Source organism: Thamnophis elegans, chromosome 4 (assembly GCF_009769535.1).
Source record: "Thamnophis elegans isolate rThaEle1 chromosome 4, rThaEle1.pri, whole genome shotgun sequence".
Lineage (NCBI taxonomy): Eukaryota > Metazoa > Chordata > Lepidosauria > Squamata > Colubridae > Thamnophis > Thamnophis elegans.
Genome location: NC_045544.1, coordinates 115,327,145 through 115,354,227, shown reverse-complemented (window position 1 = coordinate 115,354,227; position 27,083 = coordinate 115,327,145). Strand labels below are relative to the sequence as shown.

General features: G+C 41.3%; 1 protein-coding gene across 3 annotated transcripts in view; it reads right to left on the bottom strand.

Moving 5' to 3' along the window:
* DNMT3A (DNA methyltransferase 3 alpha) overlaps positions 1-27,083 on the bottom strand; it is a 117,125-nt gene that overhangs the window by 38,784 nt on the left and 51,258 nt on the right. For 2 of the 3 annotated variants that reach the window (XM_032215357.1, XM_032215358.1), the window contains exons 5-7: positions 22,845-22,891; positions 19,723-19,869; positions 11,336-11,368 (exon numbers count right to left, since the gene is read on the bottom strand). In XM_032215357.1, coding sequence (XP_032071248.1) covers positions 11,336-11,368; positions 19,723-19,869; positions 22,845-22,891 — 227 coding nt within the window. The remainder of the gene's footprint in view (positions 1-11,335; positions 11,369-19,722; positions 19,870-22,844; positions 22,892-27,083) is intronic. The other variant, XM_032215359.1, reaches the window with a different exon arrangement.

Genomic DNA, 27,083 nt, shown 5'->3' with positions numbered 1-27,083 from the left:
GCAAGTCAGAGAGTTGGGATACTTTTAGATGCACTTCCTTTAAGAAGGCAAGTGTCATATCAATAAATGGTCCTGTTCTGGCCATTATTAATCTTCTGACCTAGTTCCAGGGTCCTTCCAAGTTTTTTGGTAGCCAAACTCAGCACATAGTGAGCTTATATGAATGTAAGACAATACTCAAATTCAAAATTGAACTGTTTTTCTTATACTGCTGTGGGAAGTTAGCACCTACCCCTCTCCTAGAAAAATGAAATATTTTAGGAAATACTAAAAGGACAGAATATTCCCTCTAAAAGGGAGGCAGAAACTCACCCCTCCCTCCCCAACCTTTGTCAATGGACCATTAAGGCCTATGCCAGTCTATTCTACATAACAAAGATCTACCTACTTTATGCTGAGCCATAATAGGAATCCCGAAGCCCTTTTATTACATCACCAGCAACAGCTCAACCAAGCTTGGGACCCAAAAGACAGACAGCCAACAAAGTTAGCTAAGAACCCCCACCCCCTGGGAGTCTAACCACCAATCAGAACACATTTCTTACATAGGAACAGGAAACTCCAAGGCAGGGCCCAAGCGAGGGTATAAAACTCAGGCTCTCTCAGCATCTCTTCCCTTTTTGTTCAAGATCTTCAAGGCATGTGAGCCTCTGTCCACCATTAAAAACCATATTTCCAAGCAGTCTCCATGTATCCAGTGTCTTTCTCCCCAGTTGGAGCTGAACCCAGAAGGACATTTCTTCCAACACTGCCTTAATCGGATCAGCAACTTTTCTTCCAAAGATAAATATGAAAAGGTGCCTTTTCTCAGGCATAATAGAAGTAACAAAGAAAATAGCTGCTAAGTGAGATGAACACTGAGGCAACACAAACTCTAGTATTACCCAACATTTTTGGAAAGCAAAATCTCTTCTGAATCCATGAAGAAGAAAAGTATTTTCTTCTCCTTTATTCCCAGAATCCTTCTTCAAAGGAGACACAGGTCATTTATTTTCATTTCCTCTTCTTCTTTTCCTAAAAAGCATTATGCTAATGCTTTTAGCATAATGCTAATGCCCCTTCCATTATGTCCTAATCAACCTACACAGAATCAAATCACAGAAAGCAAAAAAGGTCTACCTCAACAGGGTTTTAAAACTCCAGCAGATTGGTGCAAGCAAATAAAACATTATGCTACAAAAAACTAACAAAGGGAACTTAATTTACTATAATGCCCAAGTAGGAACAATAAGCAATCCTCCTGGAGAAACTTTACTTTGACATATTCACAGTGCTCAATCCCATGTTTTTAAAAGAGCAATTATTGTATCCCAAACTCTTATTATCCATGTTCTTAAAGGAGCAAATCTTCCAAAGTAATAAAATCTTATTTCTGCTTAGAAAGTAGAAAGTACTTCCTGTTTCTTTTCTATTTATGAACTATTAATGCTCCATTATTTTACGTAATGTTGAAATATAAATGGACAGCTATCTTAGGTATGAGAAACAATACATACTATACTAATTGTTTACCATATTTCTTGATTGTACTTGGCCAATTACTTGTTTAAATATTCCTCCCTCCCACACCTCCTTTCATGTGGAAGACTAGCATGTCTGTCATGCTGATTTTGTAATGCCAGAAGTTTGTATGAAAAATTAATTAGATTACACTATTTTTTTTAAAATAACCTGGCAGTGTTCTGCCCAAAATGGCATACAGTATATAATTATGGCAATCCTAAATAGTCCCTTCCACTATTATCTTATCTCAATGTACATAGGAACATTGGCCCCTCAGCCACTAACGTACATAGACAATGGCCCCTCAGCCACTAATACTTACAAACTTGCAACTCAGGCTTCTTTTAACATATGGAATATGAATTTTCCAGGCATAACCTTTGAATTAAAGCCAACACTGGGAACAAATAGATTATGCATGGTAGATTATGTGCAAGTCTCATGTAACCTCAGTTAAAAGGATCAGGTAGTAGCAGATGCAAAAGGCTTCTTTCTATCAGAAACCCAGGAACATTATTGCTGCCCGTTATGGTACTTGCAAGTGCTATATTTAGGTATGGCTCTTGCTGGCATTGCAACCCCCTTAGCCTGCTTTCTTAAACCTGGTGCTCGGCTGTTCAAATCTCACCGGCTCAGGGTTGACTCAGCCTTCCATCCTTCCGAAGTGGGTAAAATGAGGACCCGGATTGTTGTTGGGGGCGATATGCTGACTCTGTAAACCGCTTAGAGAGGGCTGAAAGCCCTATGAAGCGGTATATAAGTCTAACTGCTATTGCTTCCAATTCTATTGAACTACTGTTCTCATCTTCTTTTATGTATGACGTGGGGTGTGAGGTAAACTGAAGAACTTTCTCCTCTTCCTCAAATCTTTCGGTTAAGTAGTGTTGAGGCCATTGCAGTCAAATCCACATAGAAGACACCAGAGTGGGAAACAAAAGACTAGGACAGTGATGGCTAACCTTTTCCGGATAGAGTGGCCAAAGTGTGCGCGCCCGAACCCCCCAAAATGCAATGCACGCCTGGCCCCGTGTGTGCCCCGCCCTTCGTGCATATGTGCACAGTCCCCTTACACATGGCCCGCCCCATGCATGTGCACACGGCCCCCGCGCATGCACAGCAGAGACCCGAACACCAACTGGCTGGTGGGAGGCACGCACGCATGTGCAGAGGAGCTGAACTCAGGTGATGGCTCGCATGCCATCAGAGAGAGCTCTGTATGCCACCAATGGCGCGCATGCCATAGGTTCACCATCACGGCACTAGGATATTATTCACTACCTGCCGCCCTTTCTACTTCTCTTTTATACTATCTGAAGAAAGTGGTTTCTCCCATGCAAAAAAGTTGCTCTTCCCTATCACTCAGTGACATTTGACCCATGGCCCTTCCTATGTTGATTAGTTTGATCCTTCTCTGCTACAGATAGTCCTCAACTTACAACTGGTCACTTAGCATATTCGAAGTTATGATGGACCTCCCCAAAGCTACTTATGACCTGGTTCCGAAGTTCCAACAACTACTCTCCTCAGAGCAGTGGTGGGTTCCTACTGGTTCAGACCGGTTTCGCCGAACTAGTAGTGGTTTGGCGGCCTGGGTAACTGGAACCGGCAGCCATCCAGGTCCGCCACGCCCCCAAACTGGTTCCCCAATCTCTTGTTTTTCAGTTCTGCGCATGCGCAGAACAACTTTAATTGCACTTTCAACATTAATTGCAATTAATGTTGCAAAGCACGTGCACAAACAAGCTAGCAGTAGTGCCGTCCGGAACCCACCCCTGCCTCACAGTCACATGACTCTATGTTGGGCACTTGGCAACCAGCCTGCATTTACAAATTCTCGTAGAGCCCTGTAATCATGTGACCACATTTAAGACAGATGTACTTTTGTTTTTTGGCAAAAATGGCCCACAGTAAAAAAACCAAACGGTTTGATTTAAAATTATAGCTTTACTTTACAACCGTGGCATTGTTCAATGATCTCTGCAAAAAAAATAAAAAATAAAATCAAGTAAGTCATATGGGTGACAGACTTTATGACCATAATCCATATTACCATAATCCCTATGACCATAATGGGCATTATGGTCATAATTATTAAGATCGTAAGTCGAGGACTATATTGCACTGCAGTGCACTTCTGATAGCTCTTTGCTACTGAGCCTGGCTATTAAAACCAATTTTGTTGTATTTAAGTACAATGACAATAAAGATTATACTTATATTTATTTACGAGGAACAGACCTTCTCCTAACTGAAAGGCATTGATTGTTCTCTCTTTCTCAATAATCTCTTCTGGATTATTGGGCCACACATAAACAGGAGCCTGCAAAGCACCTTACTGAGGCCTCTGTTGCTCCAGAGAGATGTGGCTTCCATGGAGAGCTACTCTTTATCTTGACTCAGGAGATAAGGCAAGGTACATCCCCTGCCTTATGCTTGCTTACAGTGTGCCAATGGCAAAAAGCTGCCAGGCAGAGCTAAATATAGAACAGCCAGGGACCTGTTGCTAGGGAGACACAGTGGTTCAGCAGGAAGTACAGGGATGGAGAAAGGCACGGAAGAAAGCACAAGGTTCAGGGCTGGGATAGTGTAGCTCTGCCCACGTCAAAAAGCCTTCATCAAATTGCCACCTTTTCCTGCCTCTCTTGCTGCAAATGCTCATCCTTTGCAGGTATGCAAACACCAAGGGTCCTTCCTTCACACAGCATATATAATATATGCATACATCAACAACTCCCAAATTTTCCACCTCCGGAGGAGGGATTTATGTGCTGGTTGCTTCTCGGGATCTCTTGACCTGGACCCAGTAGTTCTGGCACACACTGGCTTTCTCAGAAAGGCACCAGGGGCTGGGATTGCCTGTTCCAACAGAAGCATTTCTGACTGTAAAAATGAGTCAGTGTGGAAGGGGAAAAAATGCTATCTCCTGATACTCTCTCAGAAGCCTCTTTTGGAAGTCACAAAACTGTCATGTGAGCCAGCTTGAACAAGCCTCAATTGCAATACCCTGTTTCCCTGAAAATATGACCTCCTGGATAATAAGCCCAATCAGGCTTTTGAGTGCATGCACTAAAATAAGCCCTCCCTCGAAAATAAGCCCTCCCCCAAAATATTGCAGCACAGCAGCAGCCATGAGGTGACCACGCTCACCATCTCCTGCACCTCAAAAATAATAAGACCTCCCCAAAAATAAGGCCGAGAACTTATTTCAGGGGTCAAAAGAAAATAAGACCCTGTATCTTCCCAGGCACTTCTTAATAGCCCAAACTGTTCTTGAACAACAAGAAGTGAGGATGTCAAAAGAAAAATCTGGTCCCACAGAGGGTTAAGAACGGTGACCTTCTTTCATCTTATTCTTTGCTCATGATATAACATAATGGTGGCTAATCCAACCCATTCCAACTGACACACTTCCACATTTATTTTTAGTTCAGTTTTTAAATCCCCAGGGAGTCTGTTCTGCTTACAAATTGCTCCCACGTCTCTTTGACCATCACTCACGTCACTCTAGTGCAACATGTGCTCTTTCCACAGAAAAAAGCACAGGGGCTGTTTTCTCTGTATAGCTGCATCTACAGCCCCACCTCTGCTCTACTTGTGGCTTTGCCTGCAGCAAAGCCCATGTGATCTGATGACCTTTAGCATTTCCTAGTCTCCTGCCCCTCCCATACTACAGACATTTTGGCTGGGGATACCTAAGGGGATAAGATATGAGCTGACTGTGAAGGTACGTACTGGTGAACATAAAAAGGATATGAGCATATTATTACACATTTCTACTTTTACTGCAGAGAGTAGCAAATGGGAACAAAAACTCCATGGGTACTTCTTACTAATAGTAATACTATGCAGATCTAAGAATGGTATTGACTGAAATGTAGCCACAAATCAGACCTTCACACTTGATCTTAGCCAAAAGGCCAAGAGCAATCAATAAGAAAAGCCACAGAAATACAGAAACAGAAGAGCAGCGATAAGCTAATTATGCACAGCAAAAATGAAGCTTGGGACTCCCGTATTATAATTCCTACATACTCCAGAAATCTAGATATACAGAGTGCTTTGAATTTGGTTTCTAAAAGCTATTTTGGAGTACACTAAGGAGTGAACATGGCACCTATCTGGAAACATGTTGCCGTGAGGTGCTCACATTCTGTTTGTGATTTTGGGTCCATGTTTTGTTTTTATTTATTGCATGTCTAGTAGTCTAACTGGAAGCTGCAGATGGGAAGTGTTGGTGGTTATGACCTTTCTTGGCATCCTGGAAGCCCTTGGAATTGTTCCTCAGCTATGTGGACTCTGGAGAGCAACAGTGAAGATAGAGTAGAGCAAGAGGCAATGAAATTTCTGGCAGCCGCAGCTGGCAATGGTGGTCCTGGATCCTGAGGCAGAATTAGTTACTAGAAAACATTGGCTGAAGGTCAAGGCTTAGATCACCACAGGAAGGTCTCTGGGGAAGAGTCCTGTGGTTTGACATGGTGTGGCTTCTCTTGTTGACTGTATAGCTTCTTGGTTTTGGCTAGGTCTGCCTGTAATAAATCTGTTTTCATGTATAGTATGATTTCATAATGAATAAATGCTGATCTGGCATTTATAATCGAGACCTGGGTGGACCTGGAGGATGGAGTTCCCTTCTTGGGGGTGTGTTTTGGGTTTGGCATGGAGAGATGGTGGCTATTATCATCCCTGATTCATGATTTGTAATCTGTCATCTGTGATTCGTTGAGGCTCTATGGCACATATAACAATCTGCAAGACCCTTGAAATTGGGCTTTTGGGATTGCTATTTGCACACCATCATCTCTGATGCACAGCATGATCCTTGTTTGAAATTTCTGGACTTCGTTGCCACACTGGCTACAGAGAGCCCAAGATTCTTAGTTATCAAGGATTTCAATTTGCCACTAGATGACGTTGAGTTTGAAGTAGCTCAGGAGTTTATGGCTTCCATAACAACCATAAAGCTGTCCAAAGTCATCAACATAAAATATATATTGATGCTCATGCTCAGTTCCACTGTGATGCAAAAGTGCAGGATTACTGCTATTAAGTCTGTGATTGCTTTTTGGCTTGCTGGTGTCACCCCCCCTGCAAGGAGACAGGGTCTACTGGCCTGCTCCAGGCAATTATGGAGCCTTTCGGGTTTCAGAGGTAGCTTGTGGCTTTCCCCCGAGGACCTGATGGGTAATTCACCTGAGGCCTTGGTTGCAACCTGGAATGAGTGAACAGCTGAAGCCTTTCCCTATGCCCCAATCCTGAGGATTTTCAGGAAAGGAAGTGTCAAAAGAGATGCCTGGAACATCACTGAAGGAAGACAAAGGGGGAGGAGTCTGACCAAACATAAGGAAGAGTTCATATTTAGACAAAAGGTAAAGGTTTCCTTTGTCCAGTCATATCCAACTCTAGGAGGTGGTGCTCATCTCCGTTTCTTAGCTGAAGGAGCCAGCATTGTCCAAAGACACTTCTGTGGTCAGGTGGCCAACATGACTATATACTGATGGGCACCGAATACTTCCCACCAAAGTAGTACCTATTTATCAACCTGCGTTTGCATGCTTTCAAACTGCTAGATGGGCAGGACAAGTATTGGGAGCACTCAGGTCTTGAATCCAGGCTGCAAGCTTTCAGCTGACCAACTCAATGTCTTTGACTGCTAAGCCATCATGCCCCCATTATAGATGACATTGTAGCAATAAGAGTGCCACAACAGTGTGATTTCTCTGCCTTTACTTCTTCCATTAATAGCTGAACATTAGCCCTATTCAAGTGATTATGTGAATATTTCCATGCAATTGTATTAATAATGGTATGGGATTTGTTTGCCACTTCTTCCCAGACGTTTTTCTGACTTTCTAATCTAATCAGCTTTGGGATTTGATGATGCTCTTCTATCCTTCCTTGAGATAAGCCAAGGTTGACAGGTACTACCAAATGCAGAGAACAAACAAGCTTAGGAATCCCAATTTTTCAAAGAAAGATTCTTTTTGAGAATTATGCAAAAAATATCACTTTTGGGGAGTTTTGAAATATTATCAGTAGCACATCTGTAGCATACCAGCATCAAAAAGTAAATTCAGTAAGTGTTATGAAACATCCACGTTTGAAAAAGATGTCTCTTTCATCGGGTATCCAATCTACTCCAGTTTGCTATTACCAACAGTGATCAGCTAAAAGATTGTAGGCAAGGTCTTTGATCATCTCAATCCTCATCTTGCTCCTGTCCCACAACACTGCATTCAGAGAGAGACTGTTTCTGAATATGAAAACTCAGTTTAACTACTGATGTTTATAGTAACTGATAGCCCTATTCTATTTTAAAAGAATCAAGATGTCCCAGGGTTGAGAACACGAAGGGTCCATTTCAAGCTTCAACACTCTTGTCTACTTTCCCAATCTGCAAAGACTAAAGTATCACTGTCAGATGCTATTCTATAATTCTATATGAGACTGAGAAACATAGTAGGGCTTTTTAGCTTTCAAGGGCTAAATGGCCACCAAGCTACTAAAGCTTTTGTACTCTCAAGAATCCCCTAGGAGCAAGTAGTACTAATTCCATTGTAGCAAAAGTGCCTTGTAGGGATCTTAAAAACTGATATATCACTGTGCTGCAAGATTCTCTGCTACCTTTGCTGGAACAGAAAATAATCCCTTTATAAACTGGAAGAGTAGACATTTCAGCTCCATCAATTGACTGAACAATCAACCTGGAATTCACACTGGAATGAACACAAGCAATTTTATCTTCAATGTACCGTGTAAATTGGTCATAGTAAGCTTCTAAAAGTTAATAAGGGAACTAAGATGGAATGGTCATTATTCCATCCACCCTCATCCACAAATATTGGACGTCATAGTAAAAGGGATTACTTTGCCAGTTCCACCCTAAAGAACTGGCAAAGAAATCCCTTGCTACTCTATCCTATTTTCTTGTTAGATTCACTGATGCATTCATGTAACATATAATACTTGACCAAGCTAAAACACGCTTGTGTAGTTTATAGCTCAGCTCACTATACAAGCCTTTCCATTGCCCAAACATATTATATTTACAGATTAACAGTTGGAAGGGATCTTGTAGGTCATCTAGTCCAACCCCCCCACCGCCCAAGCAGGACACCCTACACCAGTGATGGCTAACCTTTGTCCCATCACGTGCCAAAAGCAGGGGAAGCACAGGGGGTTGTGTGCAGGCGTGCCCACACCCATAATTCTATGTATGGAACACCTCCACACATGCATGCATGCATGACCCCCCCTCCCCACACATGCGTGCATGACCCCTGCCCTCTTCCCGCTTTTAGCATGTGATGGACCCATTGTTTGCCCTTCCCAGGCTCCAGGAGGATGAAAACGGCCTCCTCTGCCTCCCCCCCGCAGGCTTTAGGCAGCTTCCCTGAAACCTCCGGAGGGAGAAAAACGGCCCTACGGGCAACCCGGAAATTCAGGAACGGACTTCCGATTTTCGATTGTTTTTTGCCCACTGGAAAAGAAGGCCGAAGTCAGCTGGCCAGTGCGCGCATGCTGACAGGGCAAAGCCTCACATGCCCTAACAAATGGCTCCATGTGCCATCTGTGGCACATGTGCCATAGGTTCGTTATCATGGCCCTACACCATTTTTGATAAATGGAAGTGCAATCTCTTCTTGGAAGCCTCCAGTGATGATGCCCTCACAACTTCCGAAGGCAACTTCTTCTGCTGCATTGGTTGATTGTTCTCACTGTCAGAAAGTTCCTCCTTATTTCTAGGTTGAATCTCTCCTTGGTCAGTTTCCATCCATTATTCCTTTTCTGGCTAGGAATTATTCACAATTAGGACTTTGCTGGGATTGGCAGATTTGGAAACAAAAAATTCCTTGGAACTGTCAGGAAACCATCTGGAATTCCATCTAGAATTTTATAACTTCCTGTCCCATAATTCTGAACTGCAAAAGTTCTCTTTTGAAGTTCAAAATTATGAAACTGAAGGCAATGTGTAGCTCATCTATCTTAATGTTATCTATTCTGACTAGAGAAATTTTAGGGAAAGAGTGCTTTCCCTGTTCTGTGGTTTCCTGAGTTCTGTTTCAACTGTTTATGCTAGGGATTGAACCAGGAACTTGTACATGCGAAGAATATCCTTTTTCACACCTTCCATGTAGCAAGAAACTGAAATACCAATTTAAGTTGCTATTAAACTATCAAAGCTATATAAAATAAGCATTATAAAGTTACATTGCTGGTACCTTTTATTGTTAAAAGAGAAGCCACACAGCACTTTTGGATGTAGACAGGAAGAAACAGTCACCTTTCAAACCCTACTTCATTCAAACTGGGATAGCACCATAGAGTTTGGGAGACTGTGGTGCCCTTTCAGAAATTCCACAGTTTGCTGGTTGCCAGGCCCAGAGACTATTTGGCAGTGGAAGAACCATTCTGCCTTTAGTTGATGACTGCAACAATTCATCCAGTCAAGGCTATTACTCCCACAAGCAACTATCCGAAGAAGAAAAACAGACTAGAACTGGGCTCACACAATGCACTAAGCCTAATTCAGAAAAATGTTCACCTAACATGTTATCCCTAAACAAATAAATTATAGTAAAGTTTAATGTGTGCCCAGAGTCTGGACTATAAAATGTCCTAAGACAATGGCTAACATGAATCATGAATTACCCAACTTCATTTTAACTACCTAAAATGTGTGTAAATGTGTGTAAGGTCAGAAATATGTCAGATTAGCTTGAAAGGAAACTTCCAGTCCTCAATTATTCATGGAAGCAAGTGGACGTGGCCTACTACATTCATAAAATAGCCATAGTAATAGCAGTTAGACTTATATACCGCTTCATAGGGCTTACAGAGTCAGCATATCGTCCCCACAGTCTGGGTCCTCATTTCACCCACCTCGGAAGGATGGAAGGCTGAGTCAACCTTGAGCCGGTAAGATTAGAACCGCTGAACTGCAGATGACAGTCAGCTTAAGTGGCCTACAGTACTGCACCCTACCCACTGCGCATTCATTTCCAGCTATCAGAAAGGTCCCTGTTGGTCTTCATCCTTCCCGATTTGCAGGAGGAGTTACATGTGTTAGCCTAATACAGAATTTTCATTCTATTTAGCATTAATGAGCACCAAAAGGCAGTTTAAAAATGTGTTGACCCTCTTAACCAAGTTATTTGAAGACCCAATCCATGTACAGAGCTGTTAGAACTGCTTAATATTAATCTTGGTGTGATTTTGTGTGTGCTAGTATGTTGTTTGAGCTCAGCTTAATATTATGTGAACCCAGAAAACTGATAGTTAAGATATTATGTGAGCACAACCAATCAAGGTACATTTAATCCTATTTCCACCTGCAGCTGACACAAGTAAAAAAGTCTTGCTAAACATGAGTTTTCCCAGAATATGAGTTCTCTATCCTACGTTTGATGATATAAGATCATCCTGGGCATCCAATAAACATTTGAATATTTGAAACACAAATCTCAAAGTTGGCTTTGGGTGCATGAAAGAGAGAAAGGAGGACAGCAGAGAAGAGAGAGTGGAGAAAAGCAGGGGAGAGCAAGAGTGGAGCAACGGAGAATGCTAGCCTAGAAAAAGGATCATACATATTTAACAGTCCAGGAGCAACAGGTCACACCCCCCATAACAGTTTCAAAACCACATTGTACAGAAGCAAAGCATGTCTGGAGGTGTGCATGAGCAAATACAACTCTATGGCAGCGGGCACACGCATGGGAGGATGTGAATGCATGTCCGCGTGTGCACATCCACACGCTTAGCACACAAGCCTGGTATGAAGGCCACATGAGAGACAAGCCGCCTCCCCCCAAAACCCCAAAGGTGTGCCACGAACCTTGTCAAGCTGAGCTGCCGCTGGGTTATCAGTCTGTGGGAGAAAGGTAAAGGAGAGGAGGGAGTTAGCACACACAACCACAGCAATCAGCACCTCAGACGCCATCCGCCACCTGCCCCAGGTGCAACAGGGCAAATCTGGTAGGCTACCAAAAGGCAAAGCTTTATGGTGCCACTTGTTCTCCTTGAGGAGGAAACCCTAATCCATCTCCTTTGCTTCCAGATGATGGGTGACAGGATTATAATGTGACTCACTCATGGCTCTTCAGATGTATGCTATGCTTGTCCATCATAATAGATGTGAAGTGTTTGCACTGGGTGGAGCTGTTTGAAGATCAACACATAACTATTGTGCTAAGTGTCACTGTATTTCTGCTTTTAATCATGACTGAAACATTTGCTAATCTGATTTATTTTAAAGAAAGAATGGTATACTGTAGAGAATAACACTGTTATGATGGCTTTTTAAAAATGCCAACTCTCCCATCACTTCCTTTTTTCAACAATTTAAAAAAGCTGATTGTATAGTCATGTTGCAGAACTATTAACACCATAATACAAATATTAACATTATACATTATGTTGCTATGTCCTATATCTCCTCAACTTTCTTCCTAAAGAAAAGGTAACACTAGACTGCAGTGTTATATCTGTAATGTTTGTATCTCAGGATTAATAGTGTGCTAATATATTCACACAATAATGCTAATTTTAAAAATATAATCTTTTTAGATACCCCCATTTTGACTATGATTAAAAGGGATTTTAAAAACTGAACATTATAGAATTACAGTGCTATTGTACTAATGCTCTCATTCAGAAAAAAGTAGCCAGGAAATATTTAAAAGGTTAATTAAGAAAATAGAGCCATCAAGAATCACCCCCTTTAAAGGGTTATAATAAATATGCTAGGCTGAATTTTTCTAATTTGCCACTGCCTGTACCAAATCCCCTTAACAATAAGAAAGGCAAATGAGTAGACTAAGACACACCTACACAGATTACGTTCCATTTGCATTTAACTGAATGAACCCAAGTTTTTCTAAAAGTCAACAAAACACAGAAGAACTGTGAGGAAAAAGAATGAAGGTAACAGGATGATGGGGCCTAAACTCAACCCAAGTAAGTATGCAAGTATGCAAGTTCTCTAAGCCTAACTATTGCCCCCAATGGAATCAGTTCCACATTTTGCTCTAGCTATGTGACTGGGATGATTTCAGAAGACCATTCTGACTCTTAGGTCAGAAAGCAGCTTGAACGTATCCCGCAATCTTGTTTAAGGACTGATGATGTGGTAGTTATTCATGGGTTATGAGCCCAGAGCTACAGCTCAAATTACTGTTAGTCTAGGAATGCACTTCCATCCTAATGTGCCCTGCAGCAAGACAATTATTTTGGAGCACAGCAATGTCTTCTGGAGGAAAATCACTTTTGCTGACTGCTCCTTTTAATCAAATATATTCTGCAAGGGCTTATCAACAAAGGCCAGTTAAATTGGTATTGAACAACAGCCTTGAACAGAGTTGCATTGTCACACTGTTAAAAATAAAACAAATGGATCTCTAAAAAAGGTAGACATACACTAAGAGTAAAAAAGAAATGAGAAAAAAATGGATATAGAGGAACAAGTATTTCATACTACCTGTGATGCAAGTCTCAGAACAAGCACTGAAGCACTATTTTTATCTGTGGTGGGCCTTACCCATCCTCTACTAAGTATCCTTTGTGGAGTCCATATGCAATGATTTCTAGGAAGTTCCTCCCCCAATCTTTTCATGTTTTCAAAGTAAGCTTTTTAACATGCTATCAACCTATGCACTTTACGCTGCATGATCCAATGGTGTGCTTTCTTTGAGTTAATACTGAGTTAAACAATTGGTCAAATCACACATTCATCACTTCTCATGGAAAATATACATTAAGATTATTCCCAAAAGAAAAGAAAAAACCTATATAAAATTCTCATACATTATACATATTTTTCTATGAATCTTAATGCAAAATGTTATCAGGATATTTATTTATGATATTTATTTATTTATAAGCCTCGGTGGTGCAGTGGTTAGAATGCAGTATTACAGGCTAATTATACTGACTGCCAGCAGTTCGATCCTAACCAGCTCAAGGCTGACTCATCCTTCCATCCTTCCGAGGTCAGAAAAATGAGGACCCAAATTGTTGGGGGCAATATGCTGACTCTGTAAGCCACTTAGAGAGGGCTGTAAAGCTCAATGAAGTGGTATATAAGTCTAAGTGCTAACTGCTATTGCTATTTGTTTATTAAATTTATATGCCACCCATCTCGCAGTTCAAGGTGACTCCAATATCCAACAAGCTTGGGGAATGTATATTCCTCGAACGTACTGTGCATATTCTTTGAAGAGGCACATTCTGCAGTCAATGCACGCAATCATCACAAAGTTCATTTTTAGTTTTGCTCTGAGGAGTGAAACTTTTGCTCATAGGCCCTACACTTTGCTATATTCTCTCTTCCCCACCCATCCTTTTAATCTAGTACACAAATATGAGGATCTGCTTTCCAACTGTTCAGCTTTCCCTGATGAACAGCCTTGAGGTGAGAACGGGTTCCTTTCCTCTGTTCAAATAAGTAATGAAAAAAGGATAGCTGCAGTGTCTTCATTTTTCTCATTTCTCATTTTGCTCATCCTTTCTAAAAATCTGGCATGGGGGCTATGATTGGTGGTGGAAGTTAGCCTCCTTTTTTTGCACTGCTTCCAATAGCTTTTAAGCTTAGGAAAATATCCATTATCTTTCTTCTCCTTTCCACATCACTCAATAGAATGGTAGGGAACAGTAATCAGTGGGGGAGAATTGGGGTGGTGGAGGGACGGTCCATTTTCTCCCTGTCCATATTCTCCTTATGTACACAGAGAGCATATGCAACAAAGACCAATTCCTTGTGTATCCAATCACACTTGGCCAATAAAGAATTTTATTCTATTATATTATATTAACTAGTATAGGAGGAGATTAACCCTCTTCTCTCTCCTCATCTCTCATGCTTCTTTTTAATTTTTTCTTCTTAAGCTTCATACCAGTGTGTGAAGAAAAAGGAGACTAATTTTTAGCAAGATTGTGAGGAGAACATATATTCAAAATGCAATGTATATTCCCCAAAGCCTGTGGACACTGTATAAACAATCTCCATGAGGCAAAATAACCAGTTATCATATACAGTGTGTGTGTGTGTGTGTGTGTGTGTGTGTATTTTATGTATCTATATAAATATAAAATATATGTCTGCATAATATATAAACATACCCAGAGCACACTAAATCAGAAAAACAGTCCAGTTTGGAGTAGAGGTTAAGATGTTAGCCTAGAAACAGGAGACTTAGTTTTAGTCCCAGTTTAAGCATGAAAGCCGGCTGAGTGACTTTGGGCCAGTCACATCCTCTCCAGAGGTGGGTTGCAAATCCCAGCGCTAGTGGTTTGCTCGCGAGCTCACGTGTGACGCTTCTGCGCATGCACAGAAGTGTCCAGGCAGGTGGGCAGAACCTCTCACCACCGCCACTACCGGTTCGCTCAATCCGGGCTAACCAGGAGCAACCCAACTCTGATCCTCTCAGCCCATCGCACCTCACAGGGGAACAGGAGGAGTATTACAAATGTTGTTTGCTGTCTCGAGTTACTTATAAAGTAATAAAGATGGGATAAAATCCAATAAATAAATAAAACCAAATGGGAAATTTGCTGCTAGAATATGGTGAATAAGCATCAAGCACATTATTGGAGCAAATTTGGAAAACAAACAGCCTGGTAAATAAATCAAACCCCGGAGGGTTATAATGCCCAGCAAGATTATTATTTCTAGTATGAAGCTCTAAATTTAGGGCTGCCAAAAGTGCCAGAATTAAGTTATGATTTTGCACAAGCAGTAGTAGCTAATGGTATTTTCTGCAACTGATCCACAAGTGGTGGAAAGAAAGATAGATAAGCAAAAGCAAAAGGGGGAGGGAGGAATCATGTCTGGATATTAGCATTTAGCTAAAAATGAATCTCAAGGCTCAATATTTTAATCTGTGGGACCAAGTTTTCAAGAATTAAAAAACTTCAAGAAGCCCTTGAAGGACATGAGTCTGGACCAGCTCCTGTGAAAAGAAATATCAAAATAGCACATGCTATTATGAAAGATGCAAGACAGTCAGTTTAGTGAGAGCTTTTAAAATGCAGCTTAGATTCAAAGAACATTTTCTCTTCATCCCAATGTATCACCTAATTTTGACCAACCTCTGTATAACCACATTCAGTTGAGTACTCCAATAGAATAAGAAGACACTTCCCTACTGATTTAAAGCAACTCAATGCTTTGAGAGGCTTCTGCTGGCTGCATAGAGAGCTGATCCACTTAATTAGTTTCACGTTTAAGTTTTACAAGTGATGGAAAGATTTTCTGGTTACTGCTTCCACAAAGTGTTACAGTGAAACTAAGAGTGTAAAGAAACACATGCAAACACATAGAGCAGAGAGATAAGAAACTATGGCTACCCAGCATACCAGAATCCCTTGGAAGGCCAAATAACAGAGTCTCATAAATTAATAATGTGCTCATTCATTATGAAGGCTCAAGTTCATTTCTCCTCTGTCAGCATCTGAAAATTAGAAGTTGGAGGATTCTTTGACATAGACCATTTGTCATGGCCCTTGCCCTCATTCTACCCCTGCAGTAAGAATAAAAGTGACTAAAATTGACATACAGATATGTATTATATCCATAATATGGATTCAAACATTTCACATATCTAGTTTGTCTCTCAGTGATAACCACCTGCTTTATTAGCTGAACTCTACAGATGAAAGGATGATGAGAAAGACTGTTCCTTTCTTGTGACAAAAGTTTAACTAGGTAGACTACTGGTTTTGCTCAAAATAAGGCAGGTACCAGAATTCCAATCTGTACTTGAGAAACCAGTCTCCACATATCCACCATAATCAGAAATTGCATAGAGAAACTTTTTTTTTCAATATTTGGTGAAGAATTGCAGATAACTGTAATAGCAGTTTGGTAAATTACAGATCTTCTTGCCTTCTGAAGGGAAAGTCCCCCATGCTGATGAGTGTACTTCCCCCTGGAGCCCCTTCCTAAGAAGATTGCAAAGCTCTTTTCAAAAGTTATCTGTCTCCCTTGCAAGCAACTCTTGAGAAATAAGCTGTAGCTGTTTTAGAGAAGAATGGGGTTACATGGCATCAGAATATTACTTTCTATACAACCACTAGAGGATCAGCTGAGAAAAGGATCTTATCAGCAGCAAACAGGGTTGGCAAGCAAATGGGTGAAAAACAAGAATGTCACCAGCAATTCAGGAGGAGGCCTACAACCAGTTTCTAACTAAAAAACTAACAATAAATGCCGTAGTACAGTGACGGCTAACCTTTTTGGCACTGAGTGCCGAAACTAGAGCATGCGCACACCAGAACCCAAAAGAGAACAGCTGGTCGGTGTGCATGTGCACGGCGGCCAGCTGCCCTTCTGGGTCCCATCACATCCATTCACACCGGACAGCTGGTGTTCGAAGACCAGCTGGCCGGCATGCATGTGGCGCCGGAACCCGGAAGACAGCAGCTGGGCAGCTCGCATGTCTGCCAGACCAGCTGGCCGGCGCCCATGCATACGATGGAACCCGGACGAGCAGCTGGCAATTGCACGTGTGCCCACAAAGAGGGCTCTGCGTGTCACCTGTGGCACATGTGCTGTGGTGGGATTAAAATAATTTAACAACCGGTTCTCTGCCCTAATGATTTCTTCCAGCAACGAGTTCACCCAACTGCTCAGAAAGTTAACAACTGGTTCTCCTGAAATAGTGCAAACTGGCTGAATCCCATCACTGCACGCATGCCATACAGTGGTGAGCTTTCTTTTTTTTTTTTACTACCAGTTTGTGCGGATGGGTGGAGCCTCCCACCATCGCTACTACCGGTTCGCCTGATCTGGGCCGAACCGGGAGCAACCCACCTCTGGTGCTATAAGTTCGCCATCACAGCCCTAGTATATTTCCGAAATCTATCTTTTCCAACCTGGCAATGACGAAACCTGGACTGAGAATTGCTTGTAATACATGCCAAATTGATTTAACTTAAGTTGTGATTTTTTTAAAAACAATAGGTTTTAGTGTTGTTATATTTCTCATAATTTTGACTCAAGCATACAAAGAAAAGTAGGAGCAAATCCATGCAACAACTGAGAGAATTGGACATGACAAATGAGAGAGAAGATTGCACCTCCAATTTAGAGTATAAACTGGATGCTAAGGATGCTGTCTAAAAGTACCCCTCATTACCCTTCCTTGAACACAAATTGTTAATGAAATTCAGGTGGCTTAGACATTTCATTTTAGCCTATTTTCAACTATTTATATGTACAATGGACAGCAAGTTTGGACTGTGGTTAAGGAACCAGACTAAAAATTGGGAACCTGTGAGTTCTAGTGCCACCTGAGGCAGGATGTCAGCTGGGTGACTTTCGGCCAGTCACTCTGTCTCAACCTTAGGAAGATGGAATGGCAAGCCATTTCCAAAAATCTTGTCCAGAAAACTGCATGGATTTATTCAAGCAGTTATCAGGAGTCAAGACTGGCTTAAAGGCGTACGCAGACATACACAAAAAATACAATTAAACGAAACACAATAAAACCCAAGCCAAAATTTAAAATTAGGGAAAAAGTAGCAAAGCTGGGACAACATGCATCGGAAAATTGAATTACAGATAAGCCTGCTTGCACTTTTTTGTTTACAAGATCCCAATTTAGCCCCATTTTCTACTAGGTAACATCCAAAGGGGTCCAGCTTTAATGTCATCATTCCTGACAATTGGAGGAGGGGCTAGACCCGTTTGGTCTAAATATGTATTTGGGTAGATACATGGTTGGCTTAGATAGGAGCTGTGCTGGCACTGTGGTTAGGATGCAGTAGTGCAGGTTACTTCTGCTGATTGCCGATTGCCAGCTGTTCGAATCTCACCAGGCTCAAGGTTGACTCAGCCTTCCATCCTTCTGAGGTGGGTAAAATGAGGACCCAAATTGTTGGGAGCAATATGCTGACTCTGTAACCCACTTAGAAAGGCCTGTAAAACACTGTGAAGCGGTATATAAATCTAAGTGCTATTGCTATAAGGTCAGGACCACAAAGAAATATGGAAGGCGAACAGACACTCTGCAGAATGGCTGTATGTGAAAAGAGGGTCTATGACCAGGATAACCTGTAGAGTAGATAAGGACAGTTGGCTTCCAGAAAAAAAAAGAAATTTCCACCAAGCCACCCAGCTCATCATGCTACATCATCAAAGCCCGCCCACCCACAAATCTACCAGCTCACCTATTCTACAATAATTATTCTCATTTACTGTACATGCAAACAATGGGGACCAATAACATCTTAGAGGTCTGCCTCTATTCCAGATTTCCCCAGAAGCTCCCTTGCTCCCAAGTAGCATATTAAAATGTCCCATTACACTGTAGAATAATTACTATATTTTATAAAACTAACGTTAGGCAGATACTGGAACCCTCCTGACGCTTTCCCCTCTATAACCAAGTTAGCCCTGTCCCTACATTCTTGGGAGCCACACACTACCAGCTCTTTATAAAAGGCACCTATAATAATATCTCACATTCCAAGTATCTTTTCAGCAAATGCTCAAGAGAATCCCTATCCCAGAGCTACCCTTATAGCACAAAATGGCTTCCCACTGTATTGTCCAAATCTGAGGGACGTCACTCACAATTCTAGCTGTTTTCCTATGCCTCAAACACAACCCTCCATTGTACTATATGTGTAGAATCATGTTATTGTTGCTTTCCACTACAGTCTAGCTCTATAGGTTTGTCTCCTTTAAACCACCACCGTGGTATAAATAAATAAACTGAAATATGAGGAAGAAAATGTATTTTTATACAAAGTTGGAAATTCCTATGAAGGGAAGAGGATGGTTTGTCATCTTATCTCATTCAGCTGACCCAGCCATTTCACTCACCAAGCCACACAATGAGGAAGCAACTGTCTACAAGTCTTAAGTCTCTAAAGTTTGATGTATAATCCTGTCTCATCCAGTTAGAATCCATTGTTATAAATATTTTTTTAAATCTTCCATGGAGAATCCTGGATGAAGTCAAACCCGGTCAGGATGCTACTCCCCCCACTATGGAGAAGAACCTTGGCATTCTCAAACTATCCATAGGTCAACACTAAGTCCTTATGTAGATCTAACTCTCCTAATAAATGTATTTTAACATTACAAAAAAAATGCATATCCATTAGCATGAAACAGAAGTAACTTCTCATGAGGTGGTGCTGGGAAAAAGTTAAGATCTAATTGGCATTTGGAGGTTTTCCTTCATAGCTAAGGACATTTATACCGATGCGCCTCCTCACCTCCCTCTTCCACCTGGCCAGCCACTCATCCCGCTTCCTCTTGCTGATGTAGTAGGGATCTCCAGCTTGAAAGGTCAGACGCTGCACTGGCCTCGGGCGAAGGGTAGACTCACAACCCAGTCCTCCACGCAGACGGCCACGAGATCCCTAAGAGAAGGAGGGAGATATAAAGAATGGCTACTTCAAGGCATGGACATATGAAAAAAATATTTTGGGGTAATTAAGAAAGATGCACCTGCTATTTTGCTTCCTTTGGTCATGAGAAATGATCATAGTGAACCCTGAAGATACAGCTCTGAGTAAAGCCTTGCTTTATTTACTACCGAGGATTGTTTACCAGAGCCAAACTTCTCTAAACAGTCCAAAGAACCAATAATTAATTTTACTAAGCCAAAATGCCAAGCTAAGATTCCCATACTATCATTCATTTGATGTTTCTGGATTTCCAATTCAGAACATGCGATCCAAGGATAGAAATAAATCAAGTCTTAACTTGTATCAATTCTGTATAAAGAAGAACAGCTATGGTAATGATTTCCATCAAGGACAGCAAACAAGTGATCAAATAAGCAGTTTACCTATTTTTGGCTGTGTTTATACAATGCATTAGAGTAATTTTAAATGGGTTGGGTGTTAATTTGTGGCTCTGTGAGATGTAAAAACACAAGTATTGTGTTATGTTGACTTTACTAATCCTGGTTTAGTATTTAGTGTGTTGTTTAAACATTTTGGGCAATCTCTTTCTCTATTCAAATTTCAAATGTGATTGATCATTTCAATGGGACCTCAGAGCGCTGAATGGAAGACTAGATTTGTAACTCATTCAGTCTTATAATATCATACAGCCCCTCTGCCTGACATTTCTGAATAAATACAGGAGCAAACTTAGTAAGCTCCTTAAGTGGGCACCCAAAAGCTGGATATTTCAGCAGCAGGAGACGCAAAGGCAGCGTCTGCACAAATCATGTTTAAGTCTGAAGATTCCAAGTTCTCTGAAGAATTAAGATTAGAAGAAATGGCTCTGTAGATGCACCTTTTTACTGGCCTGTCTGGAGCAGATACTTCAGAATAACCCTTTTCTACCATTTTCAGGAGCGATTTGATTTTGTTGAAGAATTGATTACAGGTAGTCCTCGAATTACAATCATTTGTTCCGCGATGTTCAAAACTACAATGGCACTGAAAAAAATTATTTACAATTGGCTCTTGCGCTTACAACCACAGCAGCATCCCCATGGTCAATATTCAGGCACTTGGCATGTTTATGACACCCTGGGGTAATATCCGTATTTTTCAGACTATAAGGTACACCAGAATAGAAGACGCACCATGATTTTGAAGAGTAATGTTTTTAAAAAAAGGTTTTGCACTCTGCTAGCCTCCCAAATCCTCTGCACGCCTCGATTTTGCAAAAACAAAGGTGTGGGGGCATGTAGAGCTTTGGGAGGCATGTAGAGTGCTCCTGGGGGGTGGGAGGGGGCAAAAACAAGCAAAAATTGGCCCGTTTTTTGCTCGTTTTTGCCCTCCCCAGCCCTCAGGAGCACTCCTCCCAAACCCTCTACACGTCCATTTTTGCAAAGGTGGGCAGGGTTACGGTAGGCCAAAAATGCTGTATTCATTGTATAAGACACACCCAGATTTTCACCCTCTTTTTTGAGGGGAAAAAGGTACGTCTTATACTCTGAAAAACAAGGTAATAGCCTTTTGTAACCTTCCCAGCTGGCTTCCAACAAGCAAAGTCAATGTGAGGGACTGGATTCACTTAACAACTGCCTGATTCATTTAACAACTGTATCAAAAAAGGTGGGAAAATTGTGTACAATTAACTTGCCTTGCTTAGCAATAGAAATTTTGATCCCAATTGTGGTTGCAAGTTGAAGACAACCTGATTATTGATTTATTTATGTGGTGAAAGTCCTGAATGGATGAACACAGCAGCCTCAACCAGATCTGTTAAAAATGTAATCACTGCTTTTCTGCAAGATGAGCTTTTTGTTGGTGTTCAAGCTCTAAAAGATTGTCAATACCCATAAAATGGGTTAATTCAGTAACCAGATTAAATATATTACATGATACACAACCTGTGGTTACGGTTACCTTTGGGGTCATTTTTGTCTATGGGGCGACCATCTTGATTTTTGGTTCTGTACCTGTGCAACAATTGTAATTGCACACATTTTTTTTATTTTTTTAATGTTTTGCACATACACAGACCTATTTTTGTGCAAATGCAAATGGTGTGCGTGCAAACGAAGCAAGCGCACACTGAATCATCAGTAACGCTGGGGGCAACCCACCCCTGAAGCAATTGTCTTAAAACAGAAGTTTCAGGTTATGGAACTGATACAGATCTATTAATACTTCACATATATACAGTTTGTTTTTTATAAATGTGTTATAGCCACCCAACTCTGATGGACTTTCTGCACATGTTATGAAATTGTTTTGATGAAAAGGAGCCTCATTTTCCCATAAATGTTTGCAAGGGCTCTGTCCAATTTGCTGTGCAAACCAGAAAATGGATGATCGTAAGAAAGAAACATAAATTGTTCTCAGCAGCTGCCTGCATCCCTTCTCTTTCAAAGTCGAAGAGAACATTCTGGAAGTATTACAAAGGCATTCTATTTGCCAAAGGAAGGGTGAGGCTTTCGTGTTTATCTATCCTTTGATACTGACAGGATTCAAAACTATTCTTGTTTCACTGTTGCACAGCACAAACTCAGGAGTGAGGATACCTATAAATATGAGCAATGTGAATATCCCGAACCCTCCCCATTTGGCCATCTTTATGTTTTATAACCTCCTAAAACAACAGCAGGGACTTAGAGCACAACAAATGGTTTAGCCTTCACCAAAGGAATGTCTTACAGGAAGAGCCTAGCTTCCCTGCCTTCACTGAATTAAGTAGACAACTGGGACTAGAACACTACAAAATTGAGCTCCTGGGGTCACTACGCGATCTATGTCCACTAAGGGCAGACATAGTTAAAGAATGCTAATTTCTATAACTATTTCATAAATGTGCAATTCAACTTCTGGCTTATTTTCCCATAAAACAATTGCTGTCTTGGGAATAGAAGTAACTTTATTCTCAGCCGATGAAATTCTCACACAAAACTTGCCTCCATTTTCAGTGAGTTGTAGTGGTTTTCTTCCTTGTCATCTTTGCCTAAAAAACACAGAAAGAGAGGCTAGAATTAGTATGGGGCCCTGCAAAGAGCCAAAGATATGGTTACTATTGGGATCAAAGGTACTTAGAGCATTTTACACAGGGTTTCTTGGCCATATCACATGATAGATAATATGGGACTACCTGCACATTCAACTCCTTTGAGCATCAGAGGCACTGTTTTCCCAATTATTGTTGAGTGGAGTAGAGAATAAGTAATACGAAGTTTCAGAGTTAACACTGAAATACAGTGCTACATGTACTGTAGTCTACACAACCATTCCCTTTGGCCAAGATTTTCATGTCACATATACTCGAAACATCAATTTAGCAAAGACAACATGCATTAAAATGTTTCTTCTTGAAAGTTCAACTTTTATTTGCATATTAAGTTCACATCCCGTCTTTTTTTTTTTACAGCTCAATGTGATGCACATAGTTCTCCTGTCTCTTTGAATCTAAGCAAGTAGACAAGTCACCCAGCCAGCTTTCATGTTGAAGAAACAACTAGAACTGGGAGTTTCCAAGGTCCAGCACCTTAACTACTACACAAAGCTAGCTCTCTCAGGAAAGTCTGGTGATGAATTTCCCCTGATAGCCTGATGGTCAATTTCTGTTTCTCGGGCATAAAGAGTCTGGGGTAATGTAAGATGGTAGCCAGGTAGTATGAAACAGAGCCAAGCTCAGTTCTTACTCTATTTAAAAATGTTACTGTGTGGCTAGTTTATATGACCACCAAAGCAAGGAAGAATCAGGGCCTTCTGAGCTTCTGGGGCTTTAAGAATAGCCTTGATTTGTATGCTGAGCCTGTTCTGGCTATGTGTGTGTTAATAAGTGAGCCTTAAGCACTGTGCATAATATTTCAGGAAAAATATGTTTCTTCATATTTAGAGCCGAGGTGGCGCAGTGGTTAAATGCAGCACTGGAGGCTACTTCAGCTGACTGCAGTTCTGCAGTTCGGCTGTTCAAATCTCACAGGCTCAGGGTTGACTCAGCCTTCCATCCTTCCGAGGTGGGTAAAATGAGGACCCGGATTGTTGTTGGGGGCAATATGCTGACTCTGTAAACTGCTTAGAGAGGGATGAAAGCCCTATGAAGCAGTATATAAGTCTAACTGCTATTGCTATTGCTATTCATACTTGCAGGGATATAAATTGATATTGGAACAATTAAGGATAGTATGGAAAGCAAACTGTGCAAGGCAATTAAGAAAACATTCCCCATTCTTGCCTAGCGGGTACAGAATGCTAAACTAGATTATAATTTTGAAATTAGAAAGATATTGATCTTTCTTTTCCACACGTACTGTTTTTCTTTGGCATTCCACCTCTCCACTCTCTTCTTCCTGGAAAGGTAGGATGCTATTTGAGTAGATATGCTTCTGCTCTGGAATATCTTCCCCAGAAGACATTCCCACTTGGCTGTCTTCCACCTCACTAAAGATTCTCTGTCCCACAAGTTTTCAAGTCTTTTTATGTTGAAACCAGAGGTGGGCTCCTACCAGTTTGGCACAGTTTGGCCGAACCAGTAGTGGTATCCTGGCCTGGGTCGCAGAACCGGCAGTGACCCAGGCTGGCCACGCCCCTGAACCAGTTCTCCGGTTGCCGCCATCTTTTTTTGAGTTCAGCGGAACAATTTCCATTGAACTTGCATGCACATGTGCCCAAGCAAGCAGGTAGTAACACCGGCTAGAGCCAACTCCTGGTTGAAACCTGTGCTTGTTCTTTTTTATATTTTTCCAGGTTGTGAGCTTTCATTCTGCAGTAGTGTTTTAAAGAGTTTAATTCAAGTTTATTGTATTACATTATGAGAATAAGGTAATTTGCAATTTTAGTCATTGGGCAATAAAGTCAAGGTAAAGTCTTCTTAAAGTCCAGGCTGAAGTCTAATGATTTCACAGTTTCCATGGCAACAGTGTGAAAGGAGGCCGCCATTGCTGTTTTTCGAGTTTTTTTTTTTTACTCTGTACTTTAGCCTACAACCGTGATATCCAGAGATTCTCTTATCCAAATACTAAAGACATCCAAGCCTATTTAATTTCTTAGCCCAAACAAGATAATCTTGGTTCCACTACCTGATGAGACTTGTTGGGTAGTATATAGATTAAAAAAGAAAGAAAATAGTAATAATCACGTTGCAACTAAATAGATCATAGTAACTAAAGTAGGCAATGAAAACTATAAAACTATAAAACCTTGTAGGCATTTTGAAAAGCGACCAGATAGGCAGAAGGAAAAGAGAAAAACAGAGCTGAAAAGATCAATCAATGATGTGGTTAGAAACTGAACACTGAAAGAAACTGAAACTGAGAGAAGAGATCATCCCACAACAGGTTGTTACAGCAGTTGCAATTTTGAATGGTTGCTAAATGAAAGATTGTGATCCCTTGTATAGCCACACACAAAACAGACGCAGAGGCTCAGTGGCTAAGACGCTGAGCTTGTCGATCAGAAAGGTCAGCAGTTCTCCCTAGCGCCGCCTAATGGAGTGAGCTCCCGTTACTTGTCCCAGCTTCTGCCAATTTAGCAGTTCGAAAGCATGTAAAAATGCAAGTAGAAAAATAGGAACCACCTTTGGTGGGAAGGTAACAGCGCTTCGTGAGCCTTCGGAGTTTAGTCATGTTGGCCACATGACCACGGGGACGTCTTCAGACAGCGCTGGCTCTTCGGCTTTGAAATGGAGATGAGCACCGCCCCCTAGAGTCGGGAACGACTAGCACATATGTGCGAGGGGAACCCTTACCTTTAGCATCCAAGTTTCTATTTTGGCTACGGGGAGGAAGGGACCGAATGGAAAGCAGACTTGAGGAGCCTCAGAAAGGGAGGAAAAAGCCATGGAGCAAAGAAAGCACATAGCTTATTCAAAACTGCATAAAAGATGCAGGTGAAACAGGGGGATGGCAAAGACTTAATGGTTCCTTCCAACTCTATGGTTTTATTATCTGGAAATCAAGATTGAATCTGGATGGAAATTCGTGATGTCCACCAGATGTGAATTTCTTAAGATTCCAGAATCAGATACTTTTCTGGCCCTGTGCTATGGGGCTACACTTTATTTTTAATTGATGGAATTTCAGTGTTAGCACGTTAACTGGGGATTGTGATGAGGTCCCTTCTCTCTTTTTAAAGTTTTAAATAAAGAGCTTGTTGGGCTTTTGAATTATTACATCTGCATTTTAAATACTATTTTACTTTATTTTACTCTGCTTTGAGATGTCTCACTTTCAAAGTAATGCAAAAACTACTTTAATTAATAAAGCTGCATTCCAACCACAACATCGGCATGTCTATCCTGTTTGGGCCAGCAAGTTCCACATAGAGAATCTCACTTTATTCAGATAAAACAACATTGCACCAAGAGCTTAAGAGTTTCTGGAGACTAAGCAATGCAGCCAAGCCAAGCACTGCCGAGATGACATATAAGCAGCCAATAAGCCAATTGGCAAAATGCCTTGACTATACTCTACGGTCCTGCTTTATTATTTTTCCTATGTCTAAAATATTCGTGTGTATAAAAGATTGTTGTTCATTTTTTCTTATTTTTAAAACTAGACATTAGGTTATTTTTGTCTTATTGTAATACAATACATTCGCTGCCCTTGGTCATTTTAGCTTTGCCTTGTCTTTAAATATCTTAACAGCATCAATGTTTCACAACTTACAAACAGCTATCCTTTATTCCATCAAAGTGCCTCCTATCCTCTCCCCTCCCCCATCCTTTGAAAGTCCTCTCCCTTTTCTTATCACATTTTTTTAATACTCTGGGATGCCTGGGGCTCATTTCCTAGAGCTCAATATTTTAGGGGAGAAAGCCATTCTGAAGGCACACCCCAAAACAATTCTGGGATCATTGGGTAGTTCTGACCTGCCACTCGCATTCTCCCCCTTTGGGATCCTCTGCTTTCAGAGTTTGCATTTGGCAAAGGCTCAGCTTGAAGGAGGCCCCTTCCCAACAAACGCTCTTGGCAGGGCAGCAGTCAAGAAGACCCCTCCCCTTTACAGGCCTCCTGCCAGCACGAAACGTAAGCTCCCTGGGAACATGGAATTCGCCACTCTCATCCACTCCACAAAGGCCGTCCCTTGGATTTTGGGGGCAGCCTCACCCAGAAAAGAGTGGGGAGGCAATAAAAAACAGACTGGAAAGACAAAGCAAATTCTCTTAGAAAGTTTGAATAATAATGGAGAGAAGACAA